This window comes from Camarhynchus parvulus, chromosome 1A (genome assembly GCF_901933205.1).
Source record: "Camarhynchus parvulus chromosome 1A, STF_HiC, whole genome shotgun sequence".
In the NCBI taxonomy this organism is placed as follows: domain Eukaryota; kingdom Metazoa; phylum Chordata; class Aves; order Passeriformes; family Thraupidae; genus Camarhynchus; species Camarhynchus parvulus.
This window is the reverse complement of record NC_044586.1, coordinates 50,947,345-50,972,219: the sequence shown is the minus strand read 5'-3', so window position 1 is coordinate 50,972,219 and position 24,875 is coordinate 50,947,345. Positions and strand designations below refer to the sequence as shown.

General features: G+C 40.3%; 2 protein-coding genes across 2 annotated transcripts in view; both read left to right on the top strand.

Moving 5' to 3' along the window:
* The window catches only part of TRABD (TraB domain containing), a 30,733-nt gene extending 23,506 nt beyond the window's left edge, over positions 1-7,227 (top strand). Inside the window, exons 8-10 of the mRNA XM_030960363.1 lie at positions 4-176; positions 1,787-1,898; positions 4,437-7,227. Coding sequence (XP_030816223.1) covers positions 4-176; positions 1,787-1,898; positions 4,437-4,611 — 460 coding nt within the window. The 3' untranslated portion in view covers positions 4,612-7,227. The remainder of the gene's footprint in view (positions 1-3; positions 177-1,786; positions 1,899-4,436) is intronic.
* A 3,314-nt stretch (positions 7,228-10,541) lies between these two features.
* Positions 10,542-22,620, top strand: SELENOO (selenoprotein O). The gene is made up of 9 exons (XM_030960229.1): positions 10,542-11,050; positions 12,313-12,516; positions 13,441-13,621; positions 16,654-16,784; positions 17,149-17,429; positions 17,776-17,926; positions 19,699-19,884; positions 21,309-21,465; positions 22,140-22,620. Exons 1-9 carry the CDS (start codon positions 10,542-10,544, stop codon positions 22,332-22,334), a joined length of 1,995 nt encoding a protein of 664 aa, XP_030816089.1. The 3' UTR covers positions 22,335-22,620.
* The last annotated feature ends 2,255 nt before the right edge of the window (positions 22,621-24,875 follow it).

Here is a 24,875-nt window from a genome sequence, read left to right as displayed (position 1 = left end):
CAGTAAAGATGATGTGGAGAAATGCAAACAGAAGGACTTACTGGAACAGATGATGGCAGAAATGATTGGAGAATTCCCTGATCTTCATCGAACGATTGTCTCCGAACGAGATATTTACTTGACCTACATGCTGAAGCAAGCAGCAAAGCAGATAGAACTACCTCGAGCTTCAGAAAGTAATTGTTTTAAAGCAGAGGTTATAACCAGCAAGGTGTTTTTGTGTACTGGTCCAAAGTTCAGTTCTCAGGAAATCTGGGATGTTCAATTCATGAATGCCGCATGTCACATAAGATACCATGCTTAAAAAAATTAAAAAGGGGTATTACTCTTCTGTTGAAACCACCTAGAGCAGTAGACTCTAAATTATGTTTCCTTTCTCATTGTGCTATTTAAAACTGGTAAGTACTAATTAGCAAACCATTTCAAAAGGCAGGGATCTGGTATGACAGCACAGTATGTGACTGTCAGCCATCTTGCTTGTCCCATTTTCTCACCAAATTCAATGTTGTCACTGGCTGCTGAGGGACTCGTTTCTTGATAAGTTAATTCTCTAATTTCAGTACTCTTAATAGGTTTTTTTATAATTGTAAATTGGGCTGCTAGGAATTTTGATCTGGCAGTAATAATCATATGTGACTGCTATTTCAGCAAGGTATAGGCATATAGGAAAATAGTATTTGTCTAATCTTTGCTAGTATTCTGCTGCCATATGTAATTGGCATGCCCTTCCTTATAGATAAGCATTCTGAAGTGTTTTACCTCTTACTTAATATCTAAAGAAGATAGTGTTTCTCGTCACTTTAGTGCAGAACTGTTGTTGTTGCAGTTCTGCTTTAGAGCAACTCTAGAATAGACTGAGAAAAAGAAAATTTAGAAAAACCAATTTGGCAAATATGTATAATAGTTCTAGTGTTTTCAATACAGATTTGTTCCATTTTGAAGTGGGTTGCTCTTCACATGTTTACTTTTTTTCTGGAAAAATCAAGGGTGAATATTTAAAGCAAAACAGTGGAACTTGTATTTTATATTTATGTATTATGTAGAATTTTCCCCATAGGAAAGCAGCCTGATCATTTTTCTTTATGAAGTTTTTTGTGAGTTATTTTTATTGTGGCATGGTGCTATATTCTTTGGGGAAAACTTCCAGAAACCACATTTTGAGTGTTGTGAAATATGGATGGTATATGGGAGGTGAGGGTGAGAGCTGACACATGTTCATTGATCTGATGGTTGCTGGCTAGCTGCTGGATGTCTCTGGCTTGGATTTGCTGTTGCTGAGGCCAGTCTCTGACAGAGAGCTTCAGAGGAACAGGTGTGGTCTCAAGCATTGTTCTCTGCTTGTGAGCCCAAATCTTGTTACACTTTGTGTGCCAGGTGCCACTGTCCAAAGTGGTGGAGAAAGTTCTCTGTTCAGGAGACAGCAGAGACCAGGGGTGTTCCTCTCAAGCAGCACAGAAACATGACCTACACAGAGAAGAAAAGAAGTTAATTTAGATTGCATCTGCTGAGCCTGTCCCCCTGAGGCTGAAGTATGAGCACTGGCTGGGTCTATATATTGAATAAATGATTCTGAAAATCCAGAAACCGTGCTGACTTTTTCAGACTTTCAATGAAAGAGGCAGTAGGTGAGATCAGTATGCGATAACAGGGTTTCAATATGTGGTAGTAAAAGCCCCTATATTTTGAAAAAATCAGTTTTGTAGTCTCACACTTTGGCTACTTCTTTATAGCTTGAAATTAGTTCTTTTACAGATATGTTCCTTTCTCTTAATCTTTCTTTTCTCAGATGAACCTAGAAAATATATCCCAGCTGTTGTAGTTGGTGTTGTTGGCATGGGTCATGTACCTGGGATTGAAAAGAACTGGAATTCTGACTTGAAGATCCAGGAAATAATGAGGTAACAATTGTGCTTTCCTACATGTTGATGTAACAGCTTCTTTTGCTAAAAACTAGCAGTTTCTTTGGAGTTTTTTCGTTGATTGTCACAGCTTGAAGAAGCATCTCTACTGTCATCCCTGCCCTGTCAGCTTGCTGACTTGCTGTGCAGTGCTTTCAGATTGTGCTGACAGCAAAGAAAAAGAAAATATAAAAATAAAAAAAAAAAAGTTGAATATGGAGGGAAGTAGAGATGAGAATATGCCCTTGTCTAGAAAGAAAATTGGTCCTGATTTAAGTTTTCTAAAATAAAAATTCAAATGAGGGCTGTTGAAGATGGTGAAAACAGAACAAGGCTTTTAGTCTAACTTAGGTAAATGTAAATCATTGGATTTAAAGCTTTTGTTTTGTCAGGACTCTGCTGGCTCTGCCAAGCTTAGTGTTGCAGTTGCTTGTACCCTATTTTAAGTGTATATCTAAGTAATTACGTGTTTTAATGTGTATACCTAACTAATTATGAGCTGCTTTAAGCCATGTACCTCATGAACTCTTGCTTCAAAGTGCCTATTAAAATAGATGTATATGCTTTGTAAAAGCAGAATTGAAGAACCAAAGCATTCAGACTATGTGTATCCCATAAAGCCACAAAGGTCAGGACTTCAGAAATACAGGAGAGATTATAATAGAACCTATTATATTGGTCTGTGGGGCTTTAGGATTATGGAGTCTTTCAGAAATTCACACTTTCCTTATCACATCTGTTTATTGTCTTAATGTAACCACCTCACCCATCTCTTCAGAGGCTGTGAAAACCAGAAAATACTGACATCCACATGAATGTTTAGACATCTGAAATATGATTTAGAGAGATTTTTGTTGTCTGGATTCAAGAGTGCAAAGTACAGAAGCTCTGCCTAGCCATTTATAACTCTTTTTCAAGGCTCAGCCTCACCTGGAGTCACAGACTAGATGTCCATTTTCCTCTGCACCCTCACAAATAACTTGTGTGGTGGCTGTTGGTTTCATCATTGACAGCACAGAACTGAACAGCCCAAAGACCAAGTGCATGTTTTCAAGCCTGCATAGAAGGTCTTTCTCATCAGAGTTTAGGCTCTGACTTGATTGTCTTTACCATGCCAGTGCCATAACTGAGCAGAAGAGTTACTAGTATCTTTCACAAGACATTAATATTGCATTAACTTGATTTTCTGAAATAATTTGAAGCAAATGACATTCATAAGAGTGCTATATTTGCAAATTATTTTTCTTTCAACTTTTTGCCCTTCCTGCTGTTACACTGCAGTTGCAGAGCAGAATTAGGGCTTTCTTTTGTGTGGTTAGTGTTCATCACTGCTCTAAGATGACAAGTTTTTAAGACTTTCTCAAGAATTTAGTTAAATTTTAGAAGTTGGAACATGAACTTTAATTTTTTTTTTATAAAAACATACATATACTTCTAATTTTTAAGTTTATTCATTGAACCTGACTCCAAGCAGACCTTACTGTCTGCCACAGAATATTTTGAGTAGGAAGGGATGTACAAGGATCATTGAGTCCTTGTGAATGGCCCATACAGGGATTGAACCCAGACCTGGGCATTATTAGCACTGTGCTCTGATCAGCTGCTATTAATTGTTTTTTTTTTTTTAATTGCAGTGATGTATTACAATTGAGAAAGAGTAGGTGGAGAAAGGTATAAGAACATATAAAGAGATGCCTTCACATCATTCTTGGATCAATACATATGCTTTTTTTAAACTCTCTTGTATATTGCTGTAATGTGCAAAGTCTTACCAGTGATAACTTTTCCCTAGTTTGAGCACATGGATCTAAACTCTGTCTAGTTGTATCCTTATCTCAGCACATTTAACCTGGTTTGAGAGCACCCAGTGTTTTTGCACTATTGTAACTGATTACTTCTGAATGCATTAGAAACTTTTTCTGGATATAAATAAATGATAACTTGAGGCTCCTTTGAAACAGTATATGGAAACCTCTGAGTTGCCTGTGAGAGGATTATGAGTTGCTGTGGGTGCAGAGCCTGTTAGTGAGGCTGCATGTGCATGTGGCTGTGCTCTCAAAGTCAACTTTATTGGGAAGGTAATATTAACTGTTTGCTTCATATGCCCACAGTGAGACTGCTTGAATGTTGGGGGGTAGACCTGGTGTGCCTGTTGTCCTGGTTCAGGTGGCCAGAGCAGAGACTTCCAAGCGGCTCTGTGAAAATCTCAATATTCTCTTTTAGTATTCTTCAAAAAGTCTGAATATTGACTGAATTATTTTGGCAGGGCGATGGACAAGTAAAGGTTCCTAGCCATTAAGAGTGGCATAAGCAGATAGGGCTTTGTTAGTGTTTATTAATTTTTATTGTTATTTAATTGTATGTAGCCCTTGAACATGAAAGAATACATTGTTCATTCATGATGCATCTGTTACGTGAAAATTCCCTGCACTATGGGGATGAAGGGGAGAAAAAATCCCTTTTCTTTTTTTTAATTGGAAAATGCCTACTGTTTCCAGCTATGCAAATATTAATATTGTTTTCTATCTTTTGTTTCAGTGTGCCTCCTCCATCAGCCTCAAGTAAGATTTTCAAATTTGTTTTAAAAGCAACAGTTTTTGGACTGCTGGGATACAGCTGCTACCGAATAGGTCACAGGACAGTTCAGTTTGTTCTCTCAATGCCAGCAACACAGAGCTATCTTCAGAGGCTGACAGAGGTGCCTCAGCAGTGAACAACCAGTAGAGGCTCTGTGAGAAGAAGGTGGCAGAGGAAAGGGTGATGGAGGCAATGCATGAACTGGACTGAAGGATGAGGATTCTAGTCAGACCTGATTGATGCTGAGCAACACTCAATCACTATATAATAAAAGATTTGGTACTAAAGTTACACCAGCTATGATCTAATTAATAGTTTTGATTCTTGATAGGTGTGTTGCATGAAACCAGATGATTCCAGATTGAGGTAAAAGAAATGTGTATGCAAATATATATATATTATATATGCATACTATATACATGTACACTATATATATGCATTATATATAATATATATATATATATATATAAAACTGATGATGTTGTACAGGCAGCTTAAAGGGTGTGTGTTCATGGCTCCTTTTCCAGAGGAAAGAACAACACAAAAGTATCCTAATCAGCTGCATCTCCTCTGAAGTTCAGGGACACTTGAGTGATTCTTTGCTTTTTTCTTAGGTATAATAATACCAAGTGTTCGTTTCTGGTGCCAGACACTTCTACACATAATTTAAAAGGACATCTTCTCAATGTGTGTTTTATACCTAAAACATTTAGGCTTTTTTTAAACTTAAGAGCTTTCCAGAAATTTCAGAATTGTACAGGCTGTCATACGTACACGGCTCAAATTTTTTACAAGCCTTACTGAAGAACAGGAATGTTGCCTTTAGATTGCATCCCTTGTTACCACCACCAGTTGAATTGTCTTTCTCCTGCATAGAGAAGGTATAGCCACCCCATCAGAATGCAATGTGGTTTGTGTCAGATGTTTACAGGACGCTCTGTTCCTTTAGATTAGCTTATTTAAACTGTGTTATTTAGCCAAATCCTGCTGGTTCCAGTATTGTAAATTTAAGAGACTAGAACTACTGTACAATTTACTTTTGTTTCTCAGACCTTTCATATTTGGCATAAAAAGCCTGGAATTAACCTGCCCCTTGTTTTTGCTACATGAAAATACTTTATTTATCAATGTAATTTCTTGGAGGATGAATATTTTAATCTATTTAATAGGAAAGCAGTGTTCAATTTAGTTTTTCAAGCAAATGTAGCATTTTATTTGGATTACCTGCTATTTATATGCAGAATTATGGGTACTACAGACTGCTGTTACTTTCTTTTTTAATTATCTGGAACACTCATCCATCATCAATCTTTCTTTCCTTCTTTTTTTTTTTTAATCCTAGCTTCATATTTCATTGGAATTTTTTGGTACCTTCCCTTTTTATAGGATTGTCAGTGATTGTAAAATGCCCTTGGCAATCAGCTAGTCCTAATTCAACAACACAGATAACATTGTCATATCAAAGTTAACCCAATGTATTTGAGTGGAAAAGTCCCATTTGCTCCTCAGGCTCATACACAGTTGCTCATTGCTTAAAGTGAGGTTTTTCTATCTGTATTAATTTCTTTTGGGAATGAAAGATGGGAACCAATATGTGAGGCAGGAGGAGGAAAAGGTGATGTTGTGTTTTGTGTTTCATTGTGGTCTTTCAGTTGGTTCGATAAAACCCAGAACCCACTTTTAATAGGGTATATTTCCAAAGGCTTGTGTTGGAAATAGTTCCATACAGTCTTTTGTTTGCTAAAAGTGTGTACATCTATCTTCTGTACAGTGTAGACTTTTTTGAGCTTTTAAATTTAAGGGCCTGATGCTCCTCTCTGTGATGGCATTGACTTTGCTGGGAGCTGCTCTGTCCATGCAACCTGATGTTTTTCTGCCTTGCTCTTTGAAAATTGTATGAGTTCCTGTGCAGCAAATGATGAAACTGCATGTTTATCTTAAACCTTACTGAATCTAACCCAAATCTGCAGAGCTCTTAAGATGATGCTAGGTGCTCTTCTGGGTCTGGGCCTTACAGGTGTCCAGGGAATAAACCTTAGCAAATGGGAATGACAGCAATTCATGCTTCTAGGATAAAAAGTGTAAATGATAATACAGAAAACAGCGGGGACAGGTCCTTTCATTTTCTATTTATTAGTGCTTAAGAAACCACCAGCCATCTCTAGCAAGAGGAGAAGCAGCATTTGTAAACAATTTATAGAAGAGTAGAGTGACTGCCTAAATTTTGATTCCTGTTTTTTAAAAACATTTAATGTATTGTTTACAATTAAGCAGTACTATTTGAATAATTCTATTACATTTTATGTACATTTTTAAAAGATGAAAGCAAAAGCTTAAGCTCACTCTTCTCCTGTCTTTACTGACATACCAAAATGTTGGTTATTTTCTTGAGAATATTTAGCTGGTAGAATTAAATATATGGATATTTTGCTTTAAGTTATCTACAGCTTTTTAAAGTATCTGCAGGTATTTTAAAAGCTCTGTAGATCTTTGATATCTGTGCTCAGGTAATTTTACACAAAGGAAAACAAATCTAAGGTAAATTTTAGATAGGAGCCTTAATCTTGGGTGGGACTAATGCTAAATGATTGTCATGGAGCATTCTTGTAGACTTTATGTTTTATGCTTTTTAGCCAAACGTGATTACCATCACGGTGTCCATTTGTTATTCAGTTATACTCTCCAGTCAGTACCTTAAGTCGATTGTTTCAATCTTTTTCCTTTTTTCCTTTTTTTTTTTTTTTTAACAAAGCATATCAGCAGATTCTTCAGACAACCTCTTGGAGAATTTGCAATTTATCTCTTCCCACTGTTGCAAATTGGCAGATCATATGCATGCACTGTTTATTCAGTGGCACTGGAAAGTGATGAATTTGCAGAACTAACAATTCTATGAATCCATACACAGATTCTTGATGTTGTGTATTCAATGTGTTGTACTGTTTATATAACATAATCCATGGTTTAGGTCCATTCTTTTCTGTTCTAGTCAGTCCTTTCAGTGTTAGTAGCATCCTGTAAAATTTAAGTATATGTTGAATTGTCCCAGCCCCGCCTCAACCTTATGAAGCCATATTGTATTTTTTTGGTGACATGTACATCTGTTTAATGCATTTGTACATGTGATGTAAATTTGAAGTATTTTTAACAATGTGTGCCTTTAAAGTGATTTAAAGTAAACAGCAGTATGTTCTATTATATAAAAAATAAAATATTTTAACCACCATTTCTGTTGAAGGTATTTCTTTTCCTAATTAACCAGTATTTTTATTAAGAGCAAACACTGGTCAGCTAGATCAAGTACAGGATAATTTCACCATGTAACACATTTTCCTGGAGAACATTAGTTGAACTAATTACCTTCTGCTGAGGGGCATCTGAGTGTGATGCTGGAGCAGGGGAACTAGTTACCTACCCCATGTAAATGGTTAAGAGGAAAAGGATGAGTTTCCCTGTCCTACTGAACACACAGGGAGACTGTCTCCTCAATGTGAGAGCCTAAATTCAGACTTAGGTGCAGCGAGTTGATTTTTTTGTTGTTGCTTTTCTTTTCGTGTCTCCAGTGCCCAGGAGCTGACAGCTGTAGTCCCAGTCCAGCAGAGCACTCCAACATTGGCTTTACATCAGGCACAGTCATTTGTACTTAAAGTGCTGTCCTTCATGTGGGAAATAAAGATCCTTTAAGTGCAAAAGATGTTGAATCGTGGCAGAGCTTTATCTTTCAAATTGACACAGGTAAATCAATATGACCATTCCTTAAAAAAAAGTATATATGTTAATACAAAGACCTTGTATTCATATATATGATAAGCTATATTCCATACAGATAATGTATAATCTGTGTGTACCCTTTGTCAATCAGTGGTCCATCTTTTTTGATTGTGTGTAAAGCAAAATGCAGCCCTTTTTTCCTTGATCAGGCAAAGTTCCCTCCAGTTGCAATCGGAGCCGTGGCTGCAAAGAATTGCTGGCAAAACCATTTAGGTGGAAGAAAAAACGTAGAATACTGTAGTGCTGTGCTGTCCCTGGCAGTGGCAGAGGACACTGCAAGCAGCTCTGCTCTGGAGCAGTGCTGGCTCAGACAGGCTCAGGCAGCTGCCTGCTTTGGGAGTGCATTGTTCACCAGCATGACATTGCACACTGCTGCCCACGTCATGTTTGAGGTGTCTTTTCTATACCAAATACTGAACCAAATTTAAAAATTGACTTTTTGAAGTGGACTAAAATGTCTGTGTTTCCACTGGAAGCTGTATTTCTGTGTGAATTGTAAAACATCTACAAAAGTGTGAAACACAATCAAGTTACCTCAAAGTGCCAGGCAGTGGGAGCTACATATGGAAAAGAAACATTACATTATGATTTGTGTAACTCTTAAGATACTCATGTATGTATTTCCCTGTTTTTAAAACTGAAATAAACTTTAATTTTAGACTTGAGTGTTTTAAGACTGACATTTTTGTAAGATGTGGGAGCTTTTAAGTATTGGCAGAAGGGTCACTCATGTGGGTCTGACTGATGGACAGACTTCAGTGGGGTGTGGAAAGAAGACACATGGAAGACATCAAGCACAGGATAAAAGTAGCTCCAAAGATACCCACCTGAAATCAGTCTGCTGACTCTTTGGGTGAAAAAATGCACCAGCTGTGTATATCCTCCCACCAGCAGGTCTCGTGTGCCTGTGTGTATGGGAGGACCCCACGAACAGCTGAAGCAGCTCTCCTGTTCAGCCGCTCCCAGCTGAAGAAGCTGGCTGGGCGTTGTGTAGTTATTCCCTCCTTCCATCACTTGCCTTGTGCCTGCAGCAGAGTGGAGCGTTCTGTATTCCAGGGAGGCAACAGCAGCAAAGATGGGAGAACCCTTAACATCACTCCTGGCAGAGAAAAGGCTGGGAGCTGGGAGGTGTGTGCTCTTTTCCATCACAAGCCCTTTTCCATTGAGTCCTGCTGCCTGACCTGGCTCTGGCTCCTCCTTGGTAGCTCCCTGCTGGGGGTGACTGTGCTGCAAAGTGAGCAAGCACTTGCTTTTGCTTGTTGGATGTTTTGTCTGTGAGTTTGTGTAGTATGACACAGAAAAGCTCTAGTGATGATAGGGGCAGGGGGAAAGATACAGCTATTTTCACTCTTGCCTTATCCAAGATACTTGGTACTTGTGTATCACAACTAATGTGTGAGGGAAAGCGGAAAAAAATTATCTCAGCGAGGTGGCATTCTTTCAGTGGTAAGATGTCCCTGATTCTGGCTACAGAGATGATTTATAAATTGGGCAAAGTAATGAAAAGTGATATTTGATTAGAGCAGGCTGGTTAGTACTGTGATGTGTCTGCAGCAGCTAAGCTGCACATCTGCTTTCTCCAGGGCCTGCAGGAGAGCTGTGTGGGCAAGCCTGGCAAGGCTGCTCAGGTTTGTACAAGTGCAAGAGGGTTCTGGGCGTGCATCACCTGCCACTGGGCAGCTCCTCTCCCTCTCCCTGCTGCCATCACCATGTTGTCTCTCTGTTATGGTTACACCCCAGTTCCTTGGAGCTGAGACTCACGATTGCGTTTAGCTGGAAAGTACAATAGTAATAATTTAGTGCCATCTACTGTCTGCAGATGGTTTACCTGTTGTGTCCGGCTTTGAGTGGAAGCATCCACTGGACCCTTCAGAGAAAGTAAGTGCGCGCACCTTGGAGGTGTTTGGTCTTGACCCACACTGAGGTGGCTGCTATTAATAGAAATAACACAAAACAGGAGCATTCTGAATAAGTTCTGTAGCATACATTCGTTATGTAGCATACATTCGTTTATCTTGTAGCATACATTCGTTTATCTTTTTTTCTTCTTGTGGGTCCAGCACCCCCCCGACCTGCTGGCTGCGCTGCTCCGCCCGGGGAGCACTTTCACCCGCCGGGCCCAAGGGCTCTCGGCTCTCCGGCCGGGCTATGCCCACGGCCCGGCCGTCCCAGGGGCGGGCTGTGCCCACGGCCCGGCTGTCCCACGGCCGGGCTGTCCCCATGGGCGGGCTGTGCCCACGGCCGGGCTGTCCCCATGGGCGGGACTGGCCGCGGCGCCGCCCCCGGCCCGGCCGCATGGCCTCGGTGCTGCGCAGCGTCCGCCGCTTCGGCCCGCGGCTGCTGCGGGCGGCGTCGGGCCCGGCCATGCAGCGGCCCGAGGGCGGCGGGGGCTGGCTGGGCGCGCTGCGCTTCGACAACCTGGCTCTGCGCTCCCTGCCTGTGGACCCCTCGGAGGAGAGCGGCCCGCGGGCCGTGCCCGGCGCCTGCTTCGCTCGGGTGCGGCCCAGCCCGCTGCAGAACCCGCGGCTCGTGGCCATGTCGCTGCCGGCGCTGGCGCTGCTGGGGCTGGAGGCGCCCGCGGCCGACCCGGAGGCGGCCGAGGCCGAGGCCGCGCTGTTCTTCAGCGGGAACCGGGTGCCGGCGGGCGCGGAGCCCGCGGCTCACTGCTACTGCGGGCACCAGTTCGGCAGCTTCGCGGGGCAGCTGGGGGACGGTGCCGCCATGTACCTGGGCGAGGTGCTGGGCCCGCGGGGTGAGCGCTGGGAGATCCAGCTCAAGGGCGCCGGCATCACCCCCTTTTCCCGGTAAGGCCCGGGCGGGACGGGGCCCGGGCGCTGTGCGGGGAGGACGGGGACGGACTTGGCGGCCCGCAGATCGCATTAGCGAGGGGCTGGAGCCGTGCTGAGGGTCATTCCCTGAGGCGAAGGTCATCTCTTAAGGCCTCGTGGTTATTTGTTTTTTGTTTAACTTTGGCAGCAGCGAGTGTAACGCTTAGATGCCAAATCAGGAGGTGGCAAAATTTTCCACTGGAAAACAAGAGTGGAACTGCATCTCACTGCATCGTTCAGGTGGCACATTACTTCTGTCCCTGGTTATCCTCCTGGGCGGGTTTCCCTCTCTGGGAGAAGGCAGACCATGGTGACAGTAGGGACAGCAGTGTGTAATTGCTGCCCACACAGATGGTATTTAAATGTGGGCGTTTTGGTCCTGCTGGTCTTCTTCCCACGCTTCCCAGCTGTAGGAGGGAATGGTATACTGACCAAATCCCTGCAAGGGATGGGTATCTGTTAGTCACATTAGCCTTCAAATACTGTAAATATTTCAGGTAATTTTTCCCACTTGCATTTCCTGTATTTTCTATTCCAGCCCTACAATCTTGGTAACACCTTAGTCTCATGTATGTGGTCCTCTGAAGGCCTTCTTCAGGTCTGTGAGGGTTAAGGAAATATCAGTGAAAGTCCCAGATATGGTGGTAGCTTTGTAGGTGTGCCCTGGGCAGCTCTCCTGCTTGGCTGTGGCTTTGGGAGTGTGGGCTGAGAACTACCTGTGTCTGTTCTATTTGCTTAGTATCTATTAAATTAGCTAGTTTGTTGTCTGTCTCTGTTTTTTGGTTTTTTTTAGTGCAGCTGTTGTGCATGCTTGTATTTCAGACCCCATTTCTAGATTGCTTACCCAGAAAGATTCAAAATATATTCTTCATTATATTTCATTAACAAAGAGGAAACCGTTGAGTTGATATACAATAAAATAGCTATAGCTGTCCAAATTAAAAAAAAAATATTTAAATACTATTGCATCAATAAAACAAATACAGTTAATTATTAGAAGGGATATGTGTACCTGGAAGGTTTATTCTGTTATGTGTGCTCTTCATTGCAACTTGTTGTGTCCATCTAATTGAACTTTAACAGAACTTGGAAGGTCCAGCTTTTCCCATCTGCCACTACTTTTTTATGGCACCATGGACAGAGTTTGCTACTTCTAGGCTTTTATTTCTCTGCTGCTACAGAGGAGACAGGAGTTCCTGCCTTCAGAGGCTAAACCCGTCCGTGTCTCCTTGGTGCAGGCAGGCAGATGGGCGGAAGGTGCTGCGGTCGAGCATCCGGGAGTTCCTGTGCAGCGAGGCCATGTTCCACCTGGGCATACCGACAACTCGGGCTGGCACCTGTGTGACATCCGACTCCAGAGTCCTTCGGGACGTCTTTTATGATGGGAACCCAAAAAATGAAAGGTGTACAGTGGTTCTGAGAATAGCCTCTACATTTATAAGGTAGAAGCCTATTTGCTTGATTCGTTTTGTGTTGGTTTTTTTTCCTTAAAAAACTAAGCAGTCTTCTAAAGTGTATTTCCCTAACAGCACCATTTGTGTTTGTTGTTCTGGAGGCTTGGAACTTCTTTTGCTGGGCTGTAGGAAGATGCTTTTCTTGCTCAGCAGATGGAATGGGCTGCTGTCTTTGCACAGAGACAGATAAATACTAGGGATGCTGGCCTGGTAGAAAGAAGTAAGTTCTGCAGACTTAGGAGAAGAGATTTTTCATGTTTATTCCTGTAGAGAATACATGATTTTTTTTAATAGTAGTAGTAGTGGTGGATTATACCTTGATTCTAAATTCTGTTTCTAATGTAGTTCTGTGAAAGTTTGGGTGTACTTTCCCTGCCTGAGAAGTGCGTGAAGTTCCTGCTCCAGCAGAAGCTATTAGGCATTTCAGGAAGTTGCATTGCTTCCTCTAAGGTTAGAGAAAATTAGAGGAAGGTGAGGTATGAGGAATATGTGCTTTCATATGTATGTGTATATTTGTGTGCATTCCTGTGTGTTTACATATCTGGAAAATATATCTGGTATGCTTGATGTACAGTCTAGTATTTAAAATAAGTATAACTTCTACATACCTGCAGGATAAAAATTTTTCAGTAGAAGGAGTTGTAAGAAACTTTAATGAGCTGGTGTTCAGTACTGGCAGGGTTGGTCAGTTTAGATACATGAGGACGTAGGAGCTTCCTTCCACCAAGTCACTGAGCCTCACCACGTTCAGTGTAGGAATCTTGCAGGTCTTTTCTCTCAGTCACCTGAAGAATTTTTGTTAAGAGATGATGTGCTGTTACTGCAACAACAGTAAATGTTTTTATTACATGCAATATCAAATTATGTTAATAGTATCAGATAATTCTCAAACATGTTTTTATTTTGAAACAGGTTTGGTTCTTTTGAAATTTTTAAGCCCCCTGATGAATACACAGGACGCAAGGGTCCCAGCATGAACCGAAATGACATTCGGATACAGATGCTTGATTATGTGATCAGCACTTTCTACCCAGAAATCCAGGAGGCTTATTCAGACAACACTGTTCAGAGGAATGCTGCTTTCTTCAAAGAGGTAAGGAAGATCAGATTCTCTTCATAAATCCATACCAGTTATCTTTAGGAAGTCCATCTGCAGGCACAGATGACTGAGTCAGTTAATACTTTGTATCACTCAAATGTCTGAACTCTTCTTTGAAGAAAGCACTCTTAGTAGACCCACTTATTGATGACAGCAGTGCTGATACTGATCTAACCAGTGAAAACAGTGTAACCTTCCTAATGGTAAATCATTATTTCCCTGCTTTGAGGGAGCTTCCAAAGGCTTGTCTCCATTTTCTGGGACTGTCTTAGACTGGGAGAGGGAGTTCTGGCTCTGACTGTCAGATGATGAGTTGATGGTGCTGAGACATTACTTGCAAGGCATCATTTTGTAAAATAGTAAAATCCTGAGTCTCATTTTCCAAATTACAAACAGGAATGTTGTGTGCAAATCAGTTTAACTTCAGACTTTAGAACTGAAATGTTTAAAGGCAGTTGAGCACTTTTATAACTAACCAGCAAACAGAGTAATTAAAAAATACCAGTGTCTAATACTTGACTAGCCCATCTGAAAGCTGTTGTGGTGCTTTGAAATATGAAATTATCTGGTATGGACTGAGGGAATGGCTGCAGCATGATGCACTTTCATAACAGACTGATAAGAGGTCAAAAGCCAGACTTGACAGCTGACATTCTACAGTTTGGTTTCTTGCCCTTTTTCTTTTCTTTACCACAACCTGTGCATACTTACATTAATTCTTCAAAGCAAGCTGTGGCTTCGTTCACCACTATGTTCCAAAGGATTTAACTCTGCTGGACAAGTCCTTTGTGTGTGAACATTTTGGGTTGATGAGGAGAGCTGTGGCTTGTCACTCGCTCTGTTGTGTCCAGCTCTGTAGTGGTGGCATGTTTGCTTCCTGATGGCACAAAAGTCATGGGACTTGGGGATCTTTGTGGGTGTGTGTGTGTATGCCCAGTCCTGCCTCTTCCTCCTTTTGGCTGTTTTTCCTGGCCCAGTTACTACTGGTTTCCTATTCCTTCCCCCTACCTGTATTCCTAGCATCCTTTGCTGGTTTCCCCAGATACATTTTATGTTTCTTGTGCCCCTCCTGCCTGTCCACACTCCATGTCTGTGCTATCATTGCCTCCTCATGTTTTCTCTCTTATCCTTAGTGGAAATTTTCCAGACTTTCCTCCACCCGAAAATCACCCCAGTCCTTTTTTAATTGAACAAACAGATCCATGTGCAGGGAGCTGCTGTCACTTCAACTCTATCTTGTTTTGTCATTCTTTCTGCACTGTGGAGGAAATGGAGAAAAAAGTCTGGGTGATTGCATTTCACAGCACTATGTCTGTCTAGAAAGCAGACATCATTATCTATACTTCTCAGATAATTTGTAGCTGTTGTTTAAATTTAAATGAGCATGTTCTTCAGCTGACAGTCTTATTGATATGTACACCATACTTGCCTTCTAGCTTGGCTAGCTGTAGAAAAATGTTGATCAAAAGTAATAAAGGTCAAAGAGGATGCAGAGCTGTCTCTTCATTATCAATATACCCATCTTTTGAGTGGCACCCAAGCTTTTGGGCACTCTCATCAGGGGGATTTCTTTTCACCAGAACCTTGATGGAGTGCAATGCATCCATACAAGGACTGCCTTACCACTGGAGTGCTTTCATCCCAGCCCTGGTGGCCAAGATTTTTTAAATTTTACATTTTCCTGGCACTGAGCCATTGTGCAGGGTGTGCCTCTCTACTGGGTCATGGCCTAGGTAATCAGTTTTGCACACATGCAGCTGGCTGCTGGCTTCCAATTGCCCCATGAATCAGCATTCAGGAAAGATGTGTAAAGTACCTACCATGAGAATACTGGAAAAGTTAGAAGTGTGGGATCTCAAGGTAGACCAAAAGGTTGTGTTCCATGCATCATTTGTGTTTTTCACTGCCTGTCAGGGCAAGATTTGTCTAACTTTTCTTCTTTACTTGACTTAATGTGTTTTTTTAAAAAAAGTTAGAAAAATTCTGGATTTGAACACAAAGGCATGGAAAGATGTAAGTAAACAATTACTAGATTGTTTTTTGAACCTTAATGAAATACACTTACACTGCAGCATGGGGCAAATAGTTGTTTTGAATTTCTGTGCATTGTTAGCTATTTGGGAAGAAGAATGATTTTATCTATGAAAATAATTTGATTTAAAAATTTTAGTGAATGGCTATGCAAAATTTTTACTTACAACAATTTAGTAAAGTATTTGCAAATAGTTTTCTTTGAAAACCGTGTTAGCTTCCTGACTTGTAGGTTTTTAGTGTTCTAGTTGACAGGTGGGTTAATGTATTTAAATAACTAGGACTGCTTTAAAATATTACACTATTTATTTGAATGATAGGGCACATGCAGTGACTTTAGTCAATTCCATACAAATAGTTCTCAGTTCAGCAGTGGAAAATTACTGATGAAACATGCATTTGGTGAAGAATTGTATTTAAGTAAAATCATTGTTCTTGCAATACTTTTATTTAATCTTGTAGCCTTATTTCCATTCTCAGAACATGGAGAGAAATACTTTTCAGTGCTAAAACCTGTTTGCACTGAATAAGTTTTTTTGTGTCAGCCCTTTAACCTCCCTGTAAGTCACCCCTACATACGAGGTAAACCAAAAGACTACACTTGCTGATGTGATTTCCTGCCTGTAGTTACTCTTTAATATTAGGCAAAATAATATATTAGTATAATGACTACACCAGTGTGCATGTCTGATGTCAAACAGTTTAGTTTATTTCAGTGTCTTGTCCCCAGAGCATTTGAAAGCTGTTCAATTGACTGGCAAGTCAAGCATGGAAGGAGAGAAGTGGGTGCGAATGGAAATGGGAGGCAGGGGAACAGGGGAGCTGCTGACAGGAGGAGAGAGGCAAACTGTCCTTAAGATGTTTGTGTGCATGGCATACTACCAGAATCTGCTTCCACTGGAGCTGTAGAAACATCAGTTCAGACTAGGAAATACATGGATGTGTTGGAAATACATTGTTGTGGTGCCAAATGAACACGAGGTCCTTTCTTTCAGATCACCAAGCGCACAGCGAGGCTGGTTGCGGAGTGGCAGTGTGTGGGGTTTTGCCATGGTGTGCTGAATACAGATAACATGAGTATTGTTGGATTAACCATTGACTATGGCCCTTTTGGCTTTATGGACAGGTCAGTGGGACGTCATTGTTTGGAATGTACATATGTTGTTCTTGGTGTGTAGGACAGTCCTGGTGTTCATGGTTGATTTATTATTTTAGCTGTAAAGCAGACTTTTGAATTATCTTTGTGGCAAAGGAGATCAAGGTAGTTCTAGTTCTCTGTAATTCTTCCTGTCAATGTACTTGAAACTGTGTTCACAACATCTCTAGCTGTTAGACTGTTCTTGTAGCCTGTGGCTTTGGGGAAAGAATCAAGGAGTGTTTCCTTTCAAATCTTTTAATTCCTAGAGCAGACTAAAATAATAAAAGTACTACTTCTTACAGTATTGGTGTCCAGGTGAGTAGATGAATGCTGACAATTTCTTTTCCTGTAGGTATGACCCTGAGCACGTGTGCAATGGTTCTGATAACACAGGGCGCTATGCTTACAACAAACAGCCAGAGATTTGCAAGTGGAACCTGGGGAAACTTGCTGAAGCTTTAGTTCCAGAGCTGCCCTTGGAAATAAGCCAACTCATCCTGGAAGAGGAGTATGATGCAGAGTTTGAGAAACACTATTTGCAGAAGATGAGAAAAAAACTAGGCCTAATCCAACTGGAATTAGAAGAAGATAGCAAGCTGGTGTCTGAACTGCTTGAAACCATGCATCTCACAGGTTGGTGAACAGCACAGAAGTGCTTATTTATTAGCCTATCAGAATCTGTTATCAAATCAAAGTACAGTTTATATCTTGACCTTAAAAGAAAGTAGCCTTGTGCAACTACATTGTTATTTGGGAGAAGAACAAAAGGCTGAAAATAATTATCTTATTGTGAACTGTGGAGTAGTTGTTGCCTTATGCAGGACCCCTGTCTCACAGTTGCACACTCACAGAGAGAACAGTTTATTTGCCTCTTTAGAATGGTGAGCTGTACTGCTGTGGGAGGAGGTAAGAAGGAGGTATGGGAACTGCTTTCCTGCTGCTTTATTAGTTGCAATACTCATACAATTAATTTTTTCAGCTGGAGACTTCACAAATATTTTTTACCTGCTGAGTTCATTCTCAGTAGACATTGATCCTTCAAAATTTGAAGATTTCTTAGAAGAGCTCACAAGTCAGTGTGCTTCTGTGGAAGAGCTGAAAGTTGTTTTTAAACCACAGATGGATCCAAGGTATTACTTTGCTTAAATGCTTTTGGTTTTTGCTTTTAGTTTCATTATAACCATAATGAACTCTGCATGGTATATAATATTTCACTGATTTTGAGATTGGAAATGTCACTGTTAAGAAGATACACCATGATACACACAGTGACTTTCAGCAGTTGGCTCTTGAGTTAAAATTGTCTGAGCTTTTGCTTGGTCTTTTTTTTTTAATTTCCTTCCCTGCCTCTGCTGCCTTGAGGCAATGAAAATGCCAAATAATGAAGTGATGTGGAAGTATTTTACAGAAGAAATGGGTTTGGGCTACAATGCTACTGTGTCCTGCTAGTGTACTGTCTGCAAAAAGTCACTTTCAACTGCCAAAGTTCTGGCCTAAGGATAACCTTTAGGTGGTGTAGTCCATGTCCTGTTTGCTCTGCAGTCCAGCTACTCTGAGCATGGAAAAATAATAACTCATGTTCATCTGCTGCTTAAAACAGTGACTGCAGCAATTTTTCACTTTTTGGAGATCGGGGGAAAAACATTAAAGGTATTTTGGGTATACTTCTCTCCCTCCCTCCTGCCTTGTTTAGTATGTGCTCCATGAAGGATGAACCCACCAAGTTTTTCAGCTTTTGCTGTGTGTTGGTAGCACAATACAGAGATAGCTTGTGTGGTTGAGATGGGACAGTATTTTTTAAACACTGCATTCAGGACTAGAGAAACATGAAAAGTAGCTATAAGTCATCATGATAGGGATGTGACATTTTGGAGGGGAGTAGTGCTGTGTTAAAGTGAATGCATGACTGATTTCTTTTTTAATCCCAGCACTTGGATATCATAGATCTAGGCATATCAGATGTGTACATCAGATCTGAACAGCACTTTATATAAACTCAGAAATCAAAGCACCTGGCTTATCTGTGCTGGCTAAAAGTAGGACAATATAACTTGCTATAATGAGTTGTCTGCTTTGAAGCCAGGAGAAGTGTTTCTTTTGTCCTTTGTTTAAAACTGCATTCACATAGGAAATAAAAACACTTTGTATTTTGATATGCTGCAGCTCTTTGGGTTTTTATTTTACTTTATGCTATGCTGCAGTTATTAATTCAGGAAAAATAAAAGCTAGCATCGTATTGCAAAATAAGGTGGAGGCATTGTACAGCACCAGCTAACACAGTGAAATAATAAAAGATGCAATCCTAGTCAAACCTGCAGCAAAGTAGTCTGGATATTGTTTGGAATTTATTACCAGAAAGCAGTTCTCAGTCTGTGATTTAGACTGGCTAGCTAAAAAAATCAAGCACAGTGTTGGTCTCATGTGACTTAAATGAAGTATTTTTCCCCATATCATTTAGGTTTTTATTAGTACTGGCAAAAATAGTAGGCGTTGAAGAAATTAAAAAAAAAAAAAACAAACCCAAACAGCAAAACCTGTGAATTCGGTATTATCTTGATATCTAAATAAGATCAGATTTTTTTAAGCAAATTCCTTTCGAAGGTCAAAGCATATTTTGATGAGAATTATGCAACTAAACCAGTAATTTTGAAAATCTACTGTCTGCATTTTATATACCACAGGAATATGAATTAAACACACTGAAGAAGGGAGAAGAAACAATGAAATTAGGATCGTTTATAATAAAAGTTGTTTTGCTAATTACAAATTTCTGTTACTTAGCCTCTCTAGTGAAATCCCAGTTTGTTGGAATGTTTTTGTATCTACTTGGATTGCAAAGAGGTGGTTCTTGACGAGCAGCTCAACTTTAGTATCTAACTTTGTTTGTTCTTTTTGGACCCAGACAGCTGTCAATGATGCTGATGTTGGCTCAGTCTAATCCTCAGCTGTTAGCATTAATTGGAACCAAAGCTAATATAAATAAAGAGCTGGAACGCATTGAACAGTTCTCTAAACTGCAGCAGTTAACAGCAGATGATTTACTTAGCAGAAATAAAAGACACTGGAAGGAATGGCTGGAGAAATACAGGTAAAGTTTCTCAGTATTGATAGCACTATGATATTTCTGCATTTTGAGAACAATGTGCATGTCTCACAAAAGACACCCAGTCTCAAATACAGATTAGGAGGGTGAGGAGGGCATGCAACTGGAGAATATTTTCTACTTCCATGATCAGTGTCTTTGTTGCTGTGAAAGTTCAAGGGCATCTTTTTACTTTGTTTACTAAATTTTGAGGTAGTGTGAGAACGTAGAAATCACCTAACATCAAATCTAGTATGAAAAGTGCTTCACCAATGTTGATGTTGATTCTGACATAGACTAATTCCAGTTGTGAACTTTTAAGTGCTCAGTAGCTACAACTGACTGACCTCTAAGCATTCTATCCTTTGAAATTTGTGTTAATGTAGAAAGCAAGTATTCTTAATCAAAGAGTAAAAACAGAAACCATGGCCAGGAAAAACAAATGTCTGCGACGGTGTTCACAGGGGTCTTAAGATGAGGGAAAAGACGAGTATCTGACTCCATGTTTCAGAAGGCTTGATTTATTATTTTATGATATATATTATATTAAAACTATACTAAAAGAATAGAAGAAAGGATTTCATCAGAAGGCTAGGCTAAGAATAGAAAAAGAAAGAATGATAACAAAGGCTGCTGTCTCGGACAGAGAATCTGAGCCAGCTGACTGTGATTGGCCATTAATTAGAAACAACCACAAGACCAATCACAGATCCACCTGTTGCATTCCACAGCAGCAGATAACCATTGTTTACATTTTGTTCCTGCGGCCTCTCAGCTTCTCAGAAGAAAAAAATCCTAAAGAAAGGATTTTTCATAAAATATCATGGCTACAAATGTCCAGACTGTTCTAAAACCTAAAAACATAAGTGTTAGCAGGAGATTTTTTTTAAAAAGAAAACCCCTGAATAGAGCTTTAATTTTTTTGTATTGAGTGGATTAGGGCAGATCTTTCCTCACCTGGCTGCTTGTGATCTTGTTCTCCAGCAGGGCTGAGAGTTTTAGCAAATATTACTGATAGAAAGTACTTCAAACTGCCTCTGCTGTATTGCATCCTTGTGCTTTTACCAGAATAGATAAACAATAAAAAATATAGAAATACTTGAAAGACAAGAACTGAATGTGTCAGTCATTGCAGAGCAATGCAGAACAGACTATATCCTGTGTCTTGATCTGACTTTGGAGAACAGAAAAGCTGTGCTGTGCCACTTCCTCAAACCATGTCAGGACCTGCTGTCTGTCCCTAGTACTGCTTTTAAACTAAGTGGTGTTTTCTATTCTGTTGTCATGCTGCATTTTATCAACTGAGAGGATTATAGATGATGTAGTATTTTTTAAGAACTGCAAATGAAGTATCTCAAAACAAGAAAATGTGTCAACTTCTATATGTGGTTCTTGGTAAAAACCATTCGTTGTCACCTGCTTAATTTCAGAGTCCGTTTGCAGAAAGAAATAGAAAGTGTTGGTAATGCTGATGCCTGGAACACTAAGCGTGTCAAGGTCATGAATTCAAACAATCCAAAGTATATCTTGAGGAATTATATTGCCCAGAATGCCATAGAAGCAGCTGAAAATGGAGATTTCTCAGAGGTATGCTATTATTGCTCTCTCCCTATGCTTGTGTGGATGTGTAGTGGTGCTGTCAATGACTGACATTAAACCAGGCAAAATTTAGTCTGGAATCTTGGGCAGTAAGGGGATTGGGAATTCACAATTCAGGAGATCTCTATTGTTTTTATTGTACCTGTAATTTTAATGACTGCAGTACAAATAATGGAATCAAAACTCTGAATCTGATCTTCACTGGCTCTTGTAGGCTGACCTCAGGACAAGGCATGTACACTGCTTTTACTGTCCTGAGAGTGGCTTGGAAGGCAGTTGGATTAATTTATACTTGTTCCTTTCTGGAAAATTTTATCTTTTAAAATTTACACTTTCACCTTCAGCATGTGGACTTCAGTATGTGGAACATTACATGAAGAATATGGGAAAATTAATTTATTTTGGGAAATGATATAAGAATTTTTATTTAATATTTGCATTTCAAGTTATTTGAGTCTGAGTCCCATACACATACAAACTCAGCCAGGTAGAATTTTACAGTTTGTATCTTATATATGTAAGATCTGTTTAATATTTGCCTTGTCTGGAGTTCATGTATTAAGTACAATACAGTTGCTTATTGTTTGGCATGAGGTTCTTCTCCATATAATTTTGCCTTCACTTCCAAAATTCTTAACAACCATGCTACGTTTTCACTCTAGGTAAGAAACGTACTGAAACTTTTAGAACATCCATTCCAAGAAGCAGAAGGTTTCCAGGAGGTGAAGGAGGATGCAGAAGAGGAGGGAGCAACTGCTACAGCAGCTGCTTGTTCTCAGGAGACCAGAAGCAAACAATCCTATTGCAGCAAACCTCCGCTGTGGGCTTCGGAGCTCTGTGTTACGTGATCTTCATAACTACCTTGCTTTGTTTTTTGCTGTGAATTGAAGACTGATCCTCCTTCAGCAGTGAAGAATTCAGCAAGGCAAACATCAAAGTGCTATTAAGTTATTGAAACAACACTACATTTGGATGCATCTGCAGCAGTCTTCAGCTGTGCTTAATTTGAAGCAGTTGTGGATCATGGGAACAAGCCACTGACAATCAGCACCCCATACACATCAGTAATCTAAGTGTTTAAAGACCCAAAGTCTTTCCTTTATCCTCACTACAGTGCAAGTAAAAAGCAGTATTTTATCTTGTGGCAGGCTGAACTTCAGTCATCCAAATGGAGTTGTTGTTATGTGAAGACAAAAATAGCAAGTCAGGAATCTGATCTGTTTTTGTCTGATGTCTTAACTAATAGTACTTCTGGTATTTATTTACTGCTTTCTCTATGCAGAAACTTTTAGTCCTCTTTAATGGAGGAACAGATTCAGTGTTGCTTGTTTGAAGCTATGTTTTATTTAATTAAGTAGTTAATTTCTTGTGAACCTTCAGATTGGTATTTAATCATCTATTTTCTGAGAATGTGTTGTGAGAGTCTGACCCATCTTCCGTACCACTGGGTCGGATTGGGACGTGTGCAGGCTAGAATTTGGGGGGAGCAATTGAATTTTTTTAAGAGCAGAATTAAGGGAGATTACATACATCTGCACTTGAAAACTTGGTGGTGAAGTTTATTCAGGTTCAGTATGTTTGCACACAACAACCATAAATATCTACTAAACTCAGGAGTGCAGTTTGTTACCCAGTTGCCTTGGGCAGGACCCATAAGCCAAATTAGCTTGAGCCTTAAACTACCCCAGCACTCAAATCCAAGTTTGTTGTGTATTTATTTCTGTGCTCCTGACAGAGTCTGCCTGTTTCAGAAGTAAGGTACCTGCTCATCACACAGGTCAGTGGGGTTCTTCCATTCCTTCTCTACTCTTGCACCATTTAGTTTGTTTCCATGGTCCTTGAAAATCTTCAAGCTGGAAGTTTGTCACTTAGAAACATGCTCTTTGAGCCTGGGCAAAAGATGATGAGGATGTGGGACGAGAAGAGGAGCTGACCTGCTCACAGGTTACTTAAAATGCTACAGTTGAGGTTTCAGGGGAAGTCTGGTTGCCATTATTGTCACATCATCAAAGTTGTTCTGTAGTTAGTTGTTACTTAGCTTTTGTGAGTTTCTACTTTAAGGACTGTTCCTAGTTCAGACACCTGAAAGGTTTGGTTTAATGCCAAGGCTTCTCTTTCCAAAGAGACCACTGTCTCACACTGTGATTTACATGTCCTCAAGGAAATTCTTCTGCTACTCCCATGCAAACTTGTTACCAGCTTGGGTTGAATTGTGATTTAAGTCTTCCTCAGTATGAGCTGTCAGCAGACAGGGAGAACAGCTGGACTGTTGCTTTTCTATCTGTACTAATAGTCAGTTTGTCCTCCTCACTGTCACAGGACATAGGGCGTGCTTTGAATGTAAACATTTACTCTGTCTTGGAGCTGGAGGAACTGGTTTGTGATAAACTATGATCTCTGACAAGCACAGCACTTTCTGTGGGATTTTGGAGTCCTTAAAGGACAAACTAGGTGTATTACCTAGCCCATGGAATAATGGTGTAGTTGAAAGAGGCCTGCTGGGAATAATCCATTTTTGTGGAAATTTGAAGCTTTCATTGAGGATTATCCTTCCATTAAATTTGGGTTACTGAAACCAAACCATTTAATAGAAACTTTAAGAGAAAGTCAGTGCTGGGTAAACAGGATTGCATCAGGGAGGGAAAGTGTGTTGGCAATTTGAAATACACTTGAGACATCCCCTTGCAGAACCTGTGGTCTCTCTTACAATGTGCCTGGTCCACAAAGGAGTAACAGAGGGCAGAGAAGTTACTCCAAACTCATCAACATACCTGTGCTGATTCTGTTTCTCAGTTTATATCTTTTCTTCCGGGACACAAGAGGGGAACAGAGTTTTAGAGGAGCTCTGTCCATGCTTTTTCTTTACCAAAATGGTGTAAAAAGTAATGATTCTTAACCACACCTAAAGTATGGAGCCTTTTAACAGCATTCTCATAATAATTTGGGGGGGTTGAGTAGGTCTGTATTAATAGTGGTACAGAGAAGGAGAATAATATTATAACTGTGTGTTTGGACATACAAGAATCTGGATTAACTATCAAATTATTGTGCACCTGTATTGCCAAAATCTCAGAAGGAGATACTTTGGAATAATTTACAAGCAATTACCTTATCTTTAAAAGGGAAAGGGAATGTTATGGTGAGAACTGCAAATGCAATGGTATTTGCTGCTAAATATTCTTTGCTTAAATGTCAGTCAAGTGCAAGAGGTCTTGCAATCAATTTCCAGGGTTGGAATGATTAATGCAGCCCCTTGGTGTGCCACTCAGTAAAGTTGTATGTCTAACAGATGTTCACCAGCAGTAGAACCTCAGAAGGTTTTCACATGTTCAGCTGCATTGACATCCAACTGCTCGGTTCCCCAGGGGCATGCAGTAACATCAGTGCTTTGTGTTTGA